Genomic DNA, 16,973 nt, shown 5'->3' with positions numbered 1-16,973 from the left:
AACAGTAAACCAGTTCTTTTACACTTCTGAGTGTTTATTCTTTCGCTTCTGGAAAGAGAAAACAGGTAATATGAGTGCCAGTTTGGTATACAGTTGGGGATGAAGTCAGCAGCCCAGCATTCAAGTATAAAGATAAATAACTATTGCACATTCCTCCTTATGTCCCTGTTTTCACAGAACCCTGCAGAAATACAGGGCTGCTTGTGTGGAGTTCGCATGACTACACAGAGTTCACATACAAGTTTTTATAAGCCAACATGCAATGATGGCAGCAATTCTAGAAAGAAATAATGAAAGTCCCTATGTTACCTTGTGTAATAGTACTGACAGCTGTGCCTATATTCATATTTTAACATCTATAAATGTTCTCAGATTGTATATGGAATTGGAGTCACTGTGCTGTTAGAAAGTAATAGCCCCCTAGCACATAAATTTTTGGAAAATGACACTTTTTAAAGCTGATTTTTTCCCAGTGGTATCCCTGTGAAGTCCTTGCTGTAGAAGTGCAAAGGCAGACTGAGACTCAAACTGGGAGAAATGCGTATTCAGTCACACCTAAAAGCAAGAGCAAATGCTAATGTCATGTTAAGTGGAGTCTAGCGATGTTAAAGGTCTCTCATGGGCAGTGAATTGAGTCTATATACTGTTGAAAAAGAACGGTTTCAGTTAACCTGTCGGGGGCTTGAATTTATTGATCTAAGCCCCCAAGAATATCCTGTGTGAAGCACAAGTAGTTGTGCACATTACTCACTTGTACATGTTTTAGGACCCACCAAGAAGAGTATAAATTGTTCTAACTATGATACTTTCGTTAGGAAACCAGATTTAACCCTAGCAGTTATATTTTAATAAAGTTTTTATAGCTTTGATTCCCTCTTAAAGCCATATATGTATTCATTGTAATGAGCACTGGGATTACAAGTGATTTACATAACTGAAAATAGAATGGGGAGGAGGGGCTGAGTTTGGAGAATTCATCACCTGTAAAGATTCCGGTTATGTACTTCATTTTCTGGATTGATTCAGGCTGTTTTTATTCAAATGAAGAAGAGTCACATCCCTAAAACTGATTCTTAATTTTAATTTTTACCACTGTGTGAACATTTTATACTGTGGGAAGCTGTCAATTATAATGTAAATATTTTTCATGATCTGAAACTTTGTATTATGCAGCTGTAAACTAATGGCCAGGTTGAACAGTCTTCATGTCTGTGTTCTTCCAGAGAGATACAATATTGTTACAAACTGAAAGAGGGGAAGTTTAGATTGGATATAAGGAGGAAATTCTTTCCTGTTAGGGTGGTGAGGCACTGGAATGGGCTGCCCCGGGAGGTTGTGAATGCTCCATCCCTGCCAGTGTTCAAGGCCAGGTTGGACGAAGCCTTGGGTGAGATGGTTTAGTGTGAGGTGTCCCTGCCCATGGCAGGTGGGTTGGAACGTGATGATCTTAAGGTCCTTTCCAACCCTAACTATTCTATGATTCTAAGTAGTGCGTTCTGAATTGATTTTTATGCCTGTTAGGAGAGCTGCTCGTGTGATGAGAATGCCTTCTGACAGACTGACATGCTTTGATAAGTACTGAAGTAATTGTACAGATTTTTTTAATTAAGCAAAAATTGCAAGTGGTGTATTCTACAGAAGGTTAATCCCAATATCAAAGTTTAAATGTTAGTTTAGGCGTTACTAAACATGACCAGTCTCCTCTCTTGTACATTTGTTTTGAAGTCTGATGTGAACTGGATGCTGGGGTTGGGCAGCTGTATTATGGGGAATGTAAAGTAACTCGTTGCCTGGCAGCTCACAGGAGACATGTCTAAATATTTATTTCCGTGGATCTTTAGAGGAATGAGCTAACAAGCAGCTCTTCTTGTATGTTTTCTTTTACATTTTTATGTCTCTATTATGTGAGGTATGCTTAATTATTTTAGAATATGCAAAAAAGGAATTACTACTTAAGTACTTTATTTTTCATAGACACTTAGTGGTTGACAACTATCAACAAATTGGCTGTCAATAATAAATTATTCCCCTATGTAGGATTAACCATTCATACAAAAGTTTGTTTAATCATATATTAATTATGAGAAGTTGACATCTGTCTTTTAAGACTTTAAGTAATGATTGCTATAATTATTCCTTTATTTACAGCAATCCTTAATTATTGCTGTAATAAATTCCTGTATATTTTTACAATATATAGTTATTTTAAAGGAACTGGTGAATCATTTGAGTTATTTTGTATCTTAAATCTGGTACACCAGGCTGTATCTTTCTGGAGGTTTTATATTTACTTACAAACACCTGAAAGGTACATGAATGTATATGATGTATCTATGCATCTGGTGCTATAAATGTAACTTTGCATGACAAGCAGTGTTAAAACTTTCTGTTTTCATAGCATTTTTCCTTTAAGCTAAAGAACACTTGATGTGTGTGCTAATTGACTTTGGTTGCAGTCCTTTAAGTGTCTTGAAGTTAGAAATATGTGATGAAGACTTTGTCAAGTAAAATATAGCTACCCAGGGGGCATAAGCTACTTTTTAAGACAATATTGCTAAAATCCACAGCAACTTAGAGCCAGAAACTGATCATAGGAAGAATAAACATAGGGAAGTAATTGTGCACAGAAAGTTGTTGTTACTAGGTACCAATTAGGAGGAGGTAGAAAACAAGCTTAAATGCTTGTTTTCTAATATATGTCTACTGAATTTGATGGGATTTGACTGTGCTGAAAGATAAGTCTTGACCTGTTCTGCTGACGTGTGCTCAGTATTAAGCATATACTCTGGTCGTAGCTGAGCTTTGTACATGTTAGGAACTTTTACAAAGTCCTTTTTCTTGACCAAGCTGTATTATGTATTTATGTAGCTGTTACAGTGCTTTTACAAAAAGATAGCTGTGACTACAGCCACATTTTTCAAAGGTGATGATGAGGTGTTAATAGTAAATGGAATTATTTTACAGGATACTAAGTTTTGCCAGCATGTAAATCTTCCTGTAATGCATTGCAGGCTAGTTAGCCGTCTTTGGTGCCCTCTAGTGTTCTTTTTGTGTTCACAAACCATAGTGAAGAGATTTTTAAAGGCAAGCTACTGTTATGTGTTTGTCTTGTTTATTTATTTGTTTTCTTTATCAGTCTTCATCCCTTTTTTGTCCTATGAATATTAAAATTGCAGCAAAAAACTCCATTAACCATAATCACCTTGGTTCACTCACTGCTATGATCATGTAGGCTCAGGTATAATGTGCAAGGCCATCTTTTCAGAGAAAATTCTTGCATGATGATGCTATCTTTTACGGTACAAGCATATGGTAAATGTTGTATGTTGCTTTCACTGAAGTCTTTTTGAATTTGCTGTCCTGATAATGTGGTCTCTCTGGTTGCATTTTCATGCTTTAAAGGTTGGTTTTGTTACTCTTATAGTTTATTCTGGTAAATAAGGAAATCCAAAGAGTTAGTGCCATAGGGTTGCAGCGTATCAGGAATGTTTTACTTGTATCTGCTTTATGTTGTAATGTTGTTCAGCGTTTCTGTAGTTTCTTGAAATGCTACAGAAATTATAATAGATATTAGAGTTCTTGCTCATACAGTCATTCTGTTGCTGTACGGTGGAATATTAGAAACCCGCTTCAAATACAAGTTTGGAGTTTGTTACTTGTACACAAGAGAACAGCAGACAGTCTAATTCCAGAGCTAGCTGGTTTTATTCCTTGATTTTTGTATATGTTTTCATGAACAGCATGAGAACATGACATTTCAGTTTTAATTCCTGATATTTTTTTCCTGGTTAAGATTGAGATTTGTGTTTGTTTTTATTTAATCAGTGAGTTTACCATTTTTTTAAGGACACAGTAAAAGTTCTACATCAATACTTACAATCTTTAAAGCATAATCAGAATTTGTACAAAGGAGTAGCTTTCATCTCTCATGTTAGTCATAGAATCATAGAATAGTTAGGGTTGCAAAGGACCTTAAGATCATCTAGTTCCAGCCCCCCTGACATGGGCAGGGACACCTCACACTAAACCAATGCTCTGTCCAACCTGGCCTTGAACACCATCAGGGATGGAGCATTCACAATCCTAGATTTGATGTCCCCTTACACTAAACACTGAATAATAGAGGGGGAGGGGAGGGAAGGAAAGAAGGAAGGAGGGAGCGGGCCAGGGAGCGCAGTGTTACATTCTGACTTGTATACCCATGCAAGAACCATGAGCAGTTGCTAAATGCTTCTTCAGTTGACATGAACCAAACCTGTGTTGTACCCTCCCACCCAGTAGTGACAGAGGGAAAGTATATACCACATACTGAACTGGCATGGATTGTTTGGTCCATGCTTGGCAACCCGATTCACCATCTGAACTTCAAACTAAGTAATTAGATGTCATACCTAATTTTGTCTTAATGCAAAAGACATCAACAATGTCCAAGTGTTTGAGGTCTACAGTTCAGAAGGCAACAGTAGGAAGGAAAGCATTCTAGTAAAGACATTAAGTTTTTATGTTGGTGATAAATCAGTCTCTTCAGAGATGGAGACCATCTAGTTCCAACCCCCCTGCCATGGGCAGGGACTCCTCCCACTAAACCATGCCACCCAAGGCTGTGTCCAGCATGGCCTTCAACACCGTCAGGAATGGAGCATTCACAGCTTCCCTGGGCAATCCATTCCAGTGCCTCACCACTTCAGTGAAGAACTTCTCCCTTATATCCAATCTAAACTTCCCCTGTTTAAGTTTTAACCCTCTTGTCCTGTCACTACAGTCCTTAATGAATAGTTCCTCCCCAGCATCCCTATAGGCCCCCTTCAGATACTGGAAGGCTGCTATGAGGTCTCCAGGCAGCCTTCTCTTCTCCAGGCTGAACAGCCCCAACTTTCTCAGCCTGTCTTCATAGGGGAGGTGCTGCAGTCCCCTGATCATCCTCGTGGCCTCCTTTGGACTTGTTCCAACAGTTCCATGTCCTTTTTATGTTGAGGACACCAGAACTGCACACAATACTCCAGGTGAGGTCTCACGAGAGCAGAGTAGAGGGGCAGGATCACCTCCTTCGACCTGCTGGTCACGCTCCTTTTGATGCAGCCCAGCATATGGTTGGCTTTCTGAGCTGCGAGCGCACACTGAAGCCGGCTCATGTTCATTTTCTCATCAACCAACGCCCCCAAGTCCTTCTCCGCAGGACTGCTCTGAATCTCTTCTTTGCCCAACCTGTAGCTGTGCCTGGGATTGCTCCAACCCAGGTGTAGGACTTTGCACTTAGCATGGTTAAACCTCATGAGGTTGGCATCAGCCCACCTGACAAGCGTGTCGAGGTCCCTCTGGATGACATTCCTTCCCTCCAGCATATCAACTGAACCACACAGCTTGGTGTCATCGGCAAACTTGCTGAGGGCGCACTCAATCCCACTGTCCATGTCAGCGACAAAGATGTTAAACAAGACCGGTCCCAACATCGATCCCTGAGGGACGCCACTCATTACCAGTTGGACATTGAGCCATTGACCACAACTCTTTGTGTGCGGCCATCCAGCCAGTTCTTTATCCACCGAGTGGTCCATCCATCAAATTGATGTCTCTCCAATTTAGAGACAAGGATGTCGTGTGGGACAGGGTTGAATGCTTTACACAAGTCCAGGTAGGTGACATCAACTGCTCTACCCCTCTCCATCAGTTCTGTAGCCCCATCATAGAAGGCCACCAAACTGGTCAGGCAGGATTTCCCCTTACTGAAGTCATGCTGGCTGTCACCAAGCACCTTGTTGTTTTTCATGTGCCTTAGCATGCCTTCCAGGAGAATCTGCTCCAAGATTTTGCCAGGCACAGAGGGGAGACTGACTGGTCTGTAATTCCCCGGGTCATCCATTTTCCCCTTCTTGAAAATGGGGCGTTATATTTCCCCTTTTCCGGTTGTCAGGGAACTTCACCTGACTGCCGTGATTTTTCAAGTATGATGGATGGGGGTCTTCTCAACTTCATTCACCAGCTCCTTCAGGACCCACGGATGGATTTCATCAGGTCCCGTGGACTTGTGCACGTTCAGGTTCTCGAGACGGCCTTGAACCAGTTCATCTCCTACAGTGGGCCCAAGGTCTTCATTCCCACAGTCCCTGCGTCTACCTTCCAAGACTTCGGTGGTGTGGTCAGAGCATTTGCCAGTGAAGACTGAGGCAAAGAAGTCATTCAGAACCTCAGCCTTCTCCAAATCCAGGGTAGCCAGTTCTCCTGATAGCTTCTGGAGTGGGCCCACGTTGTCCCTAGTCTGTCTTGCAATGGAACTGTAGAATCCCTTCCTGTTATCTTTAACATCCTTAGCCAAGTTTAATTAACTGGGGCCTTAGCTTTCCTAACCCGGTCCCTAGCTTCCTGAGTAACATCCCTGTACTCTTCTGAGGCCGCCTGTTCTTGCTTCCACCTTCTATAAGCCTCTTTTTTCCTTCGAAGTTTCCTCAGCAGCTCCTTATCCATCCAAGCAGGTCTCCTGGACCTCCTGCTGCCCTTCCTTCTAGTTGGGATGCAACACTCCTGAGCTTGTAGCAGGTGATCCTTGAATATCAACCAAGAGTCTTGGGCCCCCCTGCCCTCTAGGGCTATATCCCATGGAACCTTACTAAGCAGGTTCCTGAAGAGGCCAAAGTCTGCTCTTTTGAAGTCCAGGGCAGTGAGCTTGCTGCATGCTCTTCTCACTGTCCTGAGGATCTCAAATTCGAGCATCTCATGATCGCTGCATCCAAGGCTGCCCTGGAGCTTCACATTTCCAACGAGCCCTTCCCTGTTGGTGAGCACAAGGTCAAGCATGGCACCTCTCCTTGTTGGCTCCTATGTTACTTGTAGAAGGAAATTGTCTTCCACACAATCGAGGAACCTCCTGGGTTGCTTGTGCAGGGCCATACTGCCCCTCCAACAGATATCAGGGTGGTTAAAGTCGCCCATGAGGACAAGGGCCTGCGAGCGTGAGGCTTTTCTTATCTGTCTATGGAGTGCTTCATCCGCAGGTTCTCCTTGATCAGGCGATCTGTAACAGATCCCCACAGTAATGTCTCCCATTGCTGTACTCCCTTTAACCGTCACCCACAAACTCTCTGTGGACTGCTCACCTGTCCCCAGACAGAGTTCCATACTCTCCAGCCTATCCGTAACGTAAAGGGCAACTCCCCTTCCCCGTATGCTGGGCCTGTCTTTTCTAAAGAGCCTGTAACCTTCCATTCCAGCACTCCAGTCATAGGAGCCATCCCACCATGTTTCTGTGATGCCTTTTATATCATACGCCCGTAGATGTGCACACATCTCTAATTCCTCTTGTTTGTTCCCCATGCTATGGTCATTTGTACAGAGGCATCTGAGCTGAGCTCCAACTGAAGCTGGCTCATTGGCTGGAGTGGCTGGAATATCTCTGCATTGGTCTGAGCATTTACTGAAGGTGCTGGCAACTGACTGGGTGTGTTGGGGTGGAATGATGCCCCCCTCCCCCAACACATCTAGTTTAAAGCTTCCTTGACCAGTCTGGCAAGCCTCCTTCCAAAACCACTCTTCCCCTTCTTTTGTCAGACCAGCTCCACCAGCCCCCAGTAGACCTGGGCTACTATTTTTCAGATCCAGAATAGTCTACTGCTATTAACTACGTCTTATACTTGTGATGAATACTGCAATGATGGTTCTGGAAGCAATCTGTCTTAATCCGTAAGATTCGTTACTCTGGGGCTTGCGCAGGCCCAGAAAGTTTTGTATTGCTCTCTCTCAGTACATCGTTCCTGATCTAGGGAAAATACTATTAATCAAAACTGTGGTGTACTTCCTTTTTTTGGGACAGCTATTCTCTTAGTACCGAGGTGGGCTTTTGTGAATCTTAGTCTTTTGAGTACTAGAAGATAACTTTTCTCTTTGCTGAGAGACAATAATAAGCTGGAAAATGAAATGCTATTCATTGGAACGAATTCAGGTACTTGATTTGACTGAAGAAATAGAATACCAGGTTTTTTGTAATGAAGCAGATGTAAAAACAAAAGGTCACATAGGACTCCATACTTGCTCATAATATTAGCCATCACATTTTTTCACCAACTTCCAAAATAATACTTCTAAGCTTCAAGAAACATTATTTTCAAAATTTAGGTTTAGTAAGTGGCTCTGCAAGTGGATGTTAATATTAGTCAAGCAAAGCTGTAACTCAGATGTAACTGTGCCTTAAACTCAGAGGTTTGCCTGTCTGTATGTTAAAGATGCACATTTGTAGTGCTCGGTAAGAAAAAGCAGTGCATTGTGAGCCAGTTTTGCATTGTACTGCAGTACTGAAAGAAGCACTTAAGACATAACAGCTTAATTGTTCTGGCACTTTTAAAATGCAATGCAAAGAGATGCTTTTGGACTTTACTTTCTGAGATAAAAATACAACTTGTAGAAAACACAGGATCCAGGGGGAGGGGGGCGCCCGAAGGGGGGGTACTAGAAAAAGTTAGAGTTGCCACCAGGAGGAGCAGTACCAAAATACTCTCATTTATTTACTAGCACAGCCTTCTAGTGCTGTAGCTGTAAACGGTCTGTATCTTTGGGGATATCATGATTTTTTTAAGGGTAGGGTACTAAATACAGTGTTTTAGAACAAATAAAAAAAAAAAAACTAGAAGGAATGCAAATGAAGAACTTGAATATTTTTACAAGTTATAATCTTGGAAAATAATGATTCTTTTGACGTTTGAAATTTTATTCACAGATTTAGGTCTGAATCCTGGTTTCAGCATGTTATGCTATTACCCAGCAAATAATAATCAAAATTGGATCTATTTTTGTGTCTCTGAGCTGAGATGTTATTGAATAATTTTCAGGAGCTTGTGTATCAATATTACTGCTAACTACAACTCACTGGATCTGCTTAGACCAACCGTTAGGGAAACAGCACTCGGGCCATGTAGCTGGCTTGTGCAGTATGTGTATCCTAGGCACAAATTGTCTGCTGTGTCAGGGAGTAATAGGAAAGAGTTCAGATTTGTCGCAGGTGCGAAGTGCTACTGTATCTCTTCATGGTACTGGCTCCCCCAGTTATTTGGTTATGTTCTTTACAAATTTTTTCTACATAGTATCAACAAGTTATTTTGCTCGCTCTGGTGACAGGTTTTTAAAGAGAACTAAGTATTTGAAGTAAGCAGAGTCGGTTTTCTGTTTCTGAGGTGGACTTCCAAAACTATTTTTTAGGATTGTTCAATAACTAAATTGAACGTGAGTCTGTCATCTGGATGCTGTGTAATGTAAGATGCTGGGCATTATACTGAGTTGAGGGTGATCAGCACAAAGCTTTAGTGGTAGTCTGTTGCAGAATAACCAAATCACTTTCTATAAATTGTGGTACTGATTTTGGAACCCTGGGAGGTATAGTGGATCATGAAAATAACTGAGATATTAAAAACCAGATGCTGGTATGAACTGGGTGTGTGGGCCACTGTTTGTTGTATTCACCCTGCCATACATCTATGACAAAGAAAAAAGCTTTTCTTCCTTTATATGGAATGCTTTTTTATTTTGTAGTTTGTTTTTAAGTTTTAAATCTGTAAATCTAACAGCAGGTCACATGAAGATATAAAATTAGTGAATAAGCATGTAAATGACTGCTTCTTAGCTTTGGTTTAGTTCTCTTTAAATCATCTCTTGCATTCTGGCAAATGTTTCTCTATAGGATGAAGACGAGCTGGACTCTCACACCATGGTGAAGACCAGTTCAGAGAGTGCTGGTACCATGAGGGCCACAAGTACAATGAGTGAAGGAGCTCAGACAATGATTGAACATAACAGCACCATGTTAGAATCTGACTTAGGGACCATGGTAATAAATAGCGATGATGATGAAGAAGAAGATGGGACCATGAAAAGTATGTTGTTTATTTAATTTCCTTTCAGTAATGCGTTTTCTCGTACTGTACAAGAATGCTGCATCATCAGTGGCTTTTGTTGGGGGGGGGGGGGGGGGGATGCGGCTATAGTTGTGATTTGTTTTTTTTTTTTTAATTCTCAGCAATAAGAGCAAATGTACCTTTTTGTTTAGTTGTTAGTTTAAGTAGGATGATTCATCTCATGAAAACACTTGGTATGTGCTCTAATTTGTTTTCAGGCTGAAACAGAATATTTGCCTATTAAACTGGGAGGCTAGTGGAGTGTTAGCACAAGTGATCTCAAACTCATCAATTTCAAGCTACAGAAAAGATAAATGATGGGGAAAAAAGGAAAGGGAAAAGATATTATAAGGCAATTTCGTGTAGAGGATGATAAAGTAATTCTTAGGGTGGAAGTGGGGTTTAGTGCAGTTTCTGTGCACCCTGACAATCACTTCAGGCTTAATAAGCAAGTTCTATATAAGTAGTATACCAGATCATACAACACTATCCATGTAGTTTTTATATGTGCTGGGAACAAATACCTGTTAGTATGCCAAACAAATCAAAGAAGTGTCATTAGGTTTGCACTGCAGTCTCTTACCCATGTTCTGTTTGTCTGCTGGAGACATTGGTTTTAAAACATAATATTATTTTGAATTTTGAGTTGATTCCAGTAACAGTCTGTAGTTAGAAAGTGAATTACCTTCCTACACCTTGGCAGTTACTCTGTATAATTCTTAAACCTATTCTTCTTACTTGTCAAACAACAATATATAAGGTCTGGGACAGCAGGTTTCCTTGAGACCTATAACTAATGAAAGCAAGCCAGTAAATTGGAGGTAGCCTGATGGCAAGCAATAGTTTCATAATTCAGCTGTCAGGCAACAGGTTTGGTTCCAGCACTTACTTGCTGAAATTTCCTGTATTTTGCATTAGAGAGCCATTGATTAAAACCTAAAAATAATTAAAGAACGAGACCTCCACATCTCTCAGCTGATAATACATACAAATCATGTCCACTGTAGCTGATCATCCTCTGGTTCCGTGATGCATGTGCTATTGGCTGAAACAGCAGCAATAGCTGCCTAAATAAGTGTCACCAGGAAGGGACATGCAGATCCCTGCTCTCATGAAAGGCAGATGCAGATTTTGTGCTTTATTGTGCTTGACAAAGACACAAGATTTCAGAGTTTGCTTGCTTTTTCCTAATCATAGCATCATAGAATCGTAGAATAGTTAGGGTTGGACCTTAAGATTGTCAACTTCCAACCCCCCTGCCATGGGCAGGGACACCTCACACTCTGTCCAGCCTGGCCTTGAACATGGCCAGGGATGGAGCATTCACAGTTTCCCTGGGCAACCCATTCCACTAAAGAACTTCTTCCTTATATCCAATCTAAACTTCCCCTGTTTAAGTTTTAACCTGTTACCCCTTGTCCTATCACCACAGTCCCTAATGAATAGTCCTTCCCCAGCATCCCTATAGCCCCCCTTCAGATACTGGAAGGCTGCTATGAGGTCTCCAGGCAGCTTTCTCTTCTCCAGGCTGAACAGCCCCAACTTTCTCAGCCTGTCTTCATACGGGAGGTGCTCCAGTCCCCTGATCATCCTCGTGGCCCCCCTCTGGACTTGTTCCAACAGTTCCATGTCCTTTTTATGTTGAGGACACCAGAACTGCACACAATACTCCAATATATACCAATATATAATATACTTTTATAGGCAAGGTGGGCATCTTCTAGATGTTTGTGTGATTTGATTTATAATAAATCAGAACAGGTAGCTCAAAAGTGCTCTTTGGTAGTTTTGAATAATAGAACATTTCAAGAAAGAAGCTTGGAGAAATAAACTTAGTGAACTAGGGAACTCTCCTTCCTAGAGACACAGAATATTTAAGACAAACTTTTTTTTTTGATTGCTCTTGTGTTTAGCTTCATGTTTTGTTTCCTTCTGCCTTTTGTTTCACTGCTCAAGGACAAAATAAGAAACAATAATAAGTTTTTATTTATAAGTGCCCATGCTTAGAGGCCTCTGGGAGCCATGACAGAAAATAAGTAAAACCATATTTTTTTCACAAATAGGGAATTGTGCCCAGATAAAATTAGGATTTGGAACAAAAACAGGCCTGTCATCCTACCCCAACATACAATATACAGCATAGCAATAAAAAACATTCATGCCTTCTTGCTTAGTATGCCTATGCACACTCTGGGCAGAGACCATGTGGTATGTACCTGGAAGGAGAGAAGAAAATGCAAAATACAGAGAGGTGGGAGGCAGAGCTTAATTTTAGGAGGTTTAATGTGGAGTGGAAGAAAGAGTGGGATTGATGTAAGTTAGTACTGCTTTTGTTCAGCTGCCTTCTGCTTTTGTTCAGCTGCCTTCAATGTACTTATTTTCATGTAGCAGCTTTTTCATATCTCGGTTCAGAGACTGGTGTTCAAACCAGCTTCTTTGCATTCCCTTTGTGGCTTTCTGGCAAGTATTAGTGTTAGGGCTTTCTCATACACCAGAGAGTACTTCTGATCATCCATTTTTCTCCCTTTTCATTAACACTCATAGAATCATGGAATGGTTTGGGTTGGAAAGGACCTTGAGATCATGCAGTTCCAGCCCCCCTGCCATGGGCAGGGACACCTCACACTAGACCAGGTTGCTCAAGGTCCTATCCAAGCTGGCCTTCAGCACTGCCAGGGATGGAGCATAAAGCTGTCCCCGCTTCTGGTTGGGTTTGGTTTTGCATTTTTTAAACTTGTATTTGCTGTCTGCTTTGGGCTGGCAAATAGGCTGCCTCTTGCCATTTGGACTTATTCTAACTTGCTTCAGTCTTCAGTGAAGCTACTAGGTAGTTCATGATTGGTAATGAATATGTTAAAAGAGGAAGATAGTGACTAATTAGGTGGCATTTGACAAGATATAATGTAGAAAAGTGGTCAGGTTTTTGTATTATTACTATTTCCCTGTAAGGCATGAAATGTTTTAGGTTTAGTCGGCATACTTCTTAAACCCATTCTTCCTTCTTACCATACAGAAAAAATAATCTTTGGGGCAGCAGGCTTCCTTTCCCTCCCTCCTCTCACACAGGTGAACTGTCTCCAGACCTGTTACACCAGCAAAGGAAAGCCAGCAAACCGAAGGTAGCCTGATGGCATGTGATAGTTTTATTGTTCAGCTGGTAAAAACTTTGGTTCCAGCACTTCCTCACTGAACTTTCTTGTATTACTGTATTATGGGGTCCTTGGTTACAGCCAAGGACTTCGTGCTGTGGAAACTACATTTTGAAGGGAGAATTCATGAGTTGTTTGTGTTTATTTATTTAGTGATTTCAGTGCTTTCAGTGAAAGAGATTGTGCCATACCGTAAGTCGGTGTCCTCTGTGGTAGGAAGTGGATGCTTGGTTAGCTTTGGAGTGATGCTTCCTTAACCCTTAGAAAGGCCTAAGTACCACAGCTGATTTTTCAACTGAGAAGCAAAACTTATTTATAACAACCTGTGACCCAGGTCCTAAAGGAGTTCAGCAAGGAAGTTTAATTACAGGCAGATTTCAGTGATGTTGTAGTCTGGGCATTGATATTTCATGGATGTAGCTTTGTTCAAGCATGTTTACTGTGCCCACGTTAAGACGGTTTGCTTGATGCCGCATGCAGGTGTGCTAGGGCTTTACTCTTATTTATAAGGAGAGAGATGATGGGAGTTTCCAAGCCTATTTGAGTCCTTGAGGCCTTTTCTGTGATTGATAGTAAAGTTGTTCATTTATACTGCTACTAGTGGCATCTTTTGCAAGGGGTTGGATTTTTTTTCCAAAGAACATTGTCATGTTGGCAATTCTGCTTCAAGAGCTGTTGCAAAATGCTAGCTTAACATGGATTTTCTTTGTTTTGCTGAAAGCAGAAATAAAGTATAACTCAGCTGGATTGGACTAATGGGTTTATAATAGTAGTGTCATTGAATATGTTTGCTTTTCTCCAGAAAGTGGAAAAATAGAACAAAAGTTACTAAACAAGTTTTACAAGTCTCGTTCTCAAGAAGCAAAGTGATGTTTTGTGCAGCAAACTCTTTTCCTCATTAAAAATTTTTTAAACTTGAGTTCATAGTCCTTCAAAAGTGTGTGAGAGCTTCAGTTGGTTGAAAAAATATGTGAATTTTCTGTTTAAATGCCAGTTGCAATTATCTTTGATAAGTAAGTGTATTATGAAAAGAAACAAACAAAAGGCTGACTGAGGCCTGAATTTGAATCAAGACTTGAGTGTGTAAGTCACGGTGATGTGGAAACTGCAAATTTGCTAATCACTTTGTTACACAGCTCTCAGTAGTCAAATGTTTCTTAGATACATCATTTGGTAGACACCCAGCTGCTCTGCCTAAGGAACTGGTGATCTAGTTTCTGCTAATGTTTCCTTGTGATTCAGAAAAAAGTAGATTGATAGTCTTAAAATGTTGAAACCATGGCAAACATTTTTAAACATGATCTTATTTTATTGAGGAGTAAAGAAAAATGAAAGCAACTGGAAAAACTAAATCTTCCTAGACTGGAACAGTTTATTGCACTAATGGTTTTCAGTGGAAATTGGATTGATACTAATTGTGCTGCAGGTTTTTTGTGGCAAATACATAGCTTGTGTAAAAAGCAACTTACTGGATAGTTGTGAATTAATTGCCCTTAAAGGAATCTTTATGTATTATACTTTTAAATTTCTTAATTTATGGAAGGCTGTTGACAACTGTTAGTCTGTTGTTCATCAAGGTTAGAAGTGCTTTCGGACCAAAATGATCTTCTAATAACTTTATATTTTGCAAAAAAAAAAAGTGTAACCTACATCAGTTTACTCTGGCAATGAGGGGAAAAAACAAAACTTGAAACACCTCTGATCCCATCCTTTTGCAGGCAGAATATTTCTGGTTTTGTGTGTGAGTTTTTATATTTACAGTGAAGATAAGCAGCTCTTATTCTTTTAAATGGGTTAACTAACTATATACTGAACTGAAATCAACAGTTTTAAATTCATTTTTATTGAAACAAATAGAACAAATCCTGACAGTGCAAAAATAAATGTGCTTTGCTCATTTTGGAATAGTTTCAGTCCTGTTGATCCACTTTCCTTAATATGTATTTGATAGCAAGGAATTTGGAAGGGTTAGTTTGCTTTATGTATGTAGGCAATCTACTATTTTATATATATAAGGAAGATATTTATAAATAGCTCTAAAACTTGAGTGTGACACTTGGAAAATCTTTAGTATTTTCTGTTACATGAGAGGAGAGAGCCCATCTTACCTGTAACGGGCCAACATTTTGGTACTGAACAGTTTTGAACAGAGGCACTAGTAATCTTGTTTCATCTTCGAGACGTACTTATAAACAAGTACGGCCATCTCAGCAGAAGAAAAAGATTGGTTGTGAAAGGCCAACAATGTGGTGTCCTATCTTTTTGGTACAAATACTTTCAGGGGTTTTAGGCAGCAATCAGCAAGTAATAAAAGGTTTCTATTAAGGAAATATGCTGTATTTCTGGTTTTAATTCCACCTCCTTCATACTACTACCTACTCTTGGATCGGTTTCCTAAATGTATGCTTTGCTAAAGTCTAAGTTCTTTCATTTTTGCCCTTTAGTGCTTATTTTTGTAGTTATTTGGCATCCCTGTGGTTTACTTCTCATCCCTTCACAGTCCTGGGCTTGAGAGATCCAGAAACCTCAGAGTTCAGTGGGGCAGACTTGGAGATTGTGGAGGAGAGATGTCTGCTATGTGGTCTGTTAAATTCAACCTGGAGTTTAGTTCACTGAATGTTTTTATGGTTGTGGTTGTCATTAGTTAAAAGATGGTGAGTATAGATAGCTAAGATCTGGGATTAGAAAAGAATATGGCAACAACTGAGAGACAAAACAGCTAAAAAAAAAAGTGAGGAGGAGAAGGTGTATATGGAAACATGGCAGACTAAATAGAGGAATCACCATGGAGTTGAATGGAGGTAACTGGTGTCAAGTGCATTAAAGCCTAGACCAAGACAGCAGAACACATCAAAGTCTTACAAGAACAGAATAATGTAGAAAAAGCAGAAAGACAAGAGCAAGTAAATCCACATGCTGTAAAAGATGGGAGTACAAGAATAAGCATTAGTGAAAAAAATAGGCCGCTATTAATCATGATGCAAAATCAGAATGAATCTAAAAAATTTTTAGACAGAGGGAATGGGAAGAGGTGATGGAAAAAGGGGGGGGGGGGGGAACCCCAACCACTTAATGAATTAATAAAAACAAATGTAAAGCCAGATGAGAAGATCAGCAAGTCCTAGTGATCACGTTAAACGCATACTTTCAAGATACTTCTAGTGATTTACCTTCTCATTTCCTAAAACAAGTAGTTCAAACAAAAATTCCTATTTTTTTCCCTCTGGCTTAGTTACATCTCTCATCCTGTTTCATATTTTACTTGTGCAAATGTATTTCATATTTCTCTATGCAGAATCTGTTACACTGCAACCAAATACATTTTTCATGAGTTAATGCTATGCAGAATATAGTCTCTGAGGTAACAGTTATGTAGAGCTACTAAAGCATTTCTTACGTTTTATTTATTGTTCTGTTTAGTAATGGATTTGCTTTGAAATCCCACAGATGAAAACAAATTTCAGTGATATAGGGTGGTTGTTGTTGTTTTTTTTTTTTTTTTAAAGAATATAATTAGTTTCATGAAAGGGGTAACAGAATGAGAATTCACACTGATCTCAGTTTGCTTTGTGAAGCTGTTGCAGCTGTGTAGATGATGACAGAAATCCCCCAGGGCTTCCACACCATGGAGATAGGGTGCTTTGCAGCCATCTGTAGAGTCTGATCCCATAATTTGCTGAGAATCCCTATTGGCAACAAATTTAATTAAGCAGTTTCTAGGCGCCGTTTATGTGGTTTTTTTGTTTGTTTGTTTGTTTTGTTTTCTTTTTTAAGTTCTTTTTCTAAATAATTTTTCAGTCACACCTTTGGTGAGACTGATGGAACCTGCTTTCTTGCAAGTGCCTGTAGACTAGGCCTTGAAGTTAGGGGCATTCAGCACCCAAAGGGATGCTTAGCACCTTGTGTTATTCAGTCTCTATAACAACAAATAGATATTGCATGAAGTAAC

The 16,973-nt window shown here is 40.1% G+C and overlaps 1 protein-coding gene across 6 annotated transcripts in view; it reads left to right on the top strand.

Annotated features, from left to right (window-relative positions):
* STK3 (serine/threonine kinase 3) overlaps positions 1-16,973 on the top strand; it is a 125,831-nt gene that overhangs the window by 62,085 nt on the left and 46,773 nt on the right. For 5 of the 6 annotated variants that reach the window (XM_057400530.1, XM_057400529.1, XM_057400532.1 and 2 more), the window contains exon 9: positions 9,662-9,854. The exons of the other annotated variant lie outside the window; for it this stretch is intronic. In XM_057400530.1, coding sequence (XP_057256513.1) covers positions 9,662-9,854 — 193 coding nt within the window. The remainder of the gene's footprint in view (positions 1-9,661; positions 9,855-16,973) is intronic. 6 annotated transcript variants of the gene reach the window in all.

The sequence above is a fragment of the Pezoporus wallicus genome, unplaced genomic scaffold (genome assembly GCF_028554395.1).
Source record: "Pezoporus wallicus isolate ANWC-B61680 ecotype Strahan unplaced genomic scaffold, APGP_CSIRO_Pwel_v1 contig_7985, whole genome shotgun sequence".
Classification (NCBI taxonomy): domain Eukaryota; kingdom Metazoa; phylum Chordata; class Aves; order Psittaciformes; family Psittacidae; genus Pezoporus; species Pezoporus wallicus.
The sequence above is the reverse complement of the archived record's forward strand: the minus strand, read 5'-3'. Positions and strand labels throughout refer to the sequence as shown.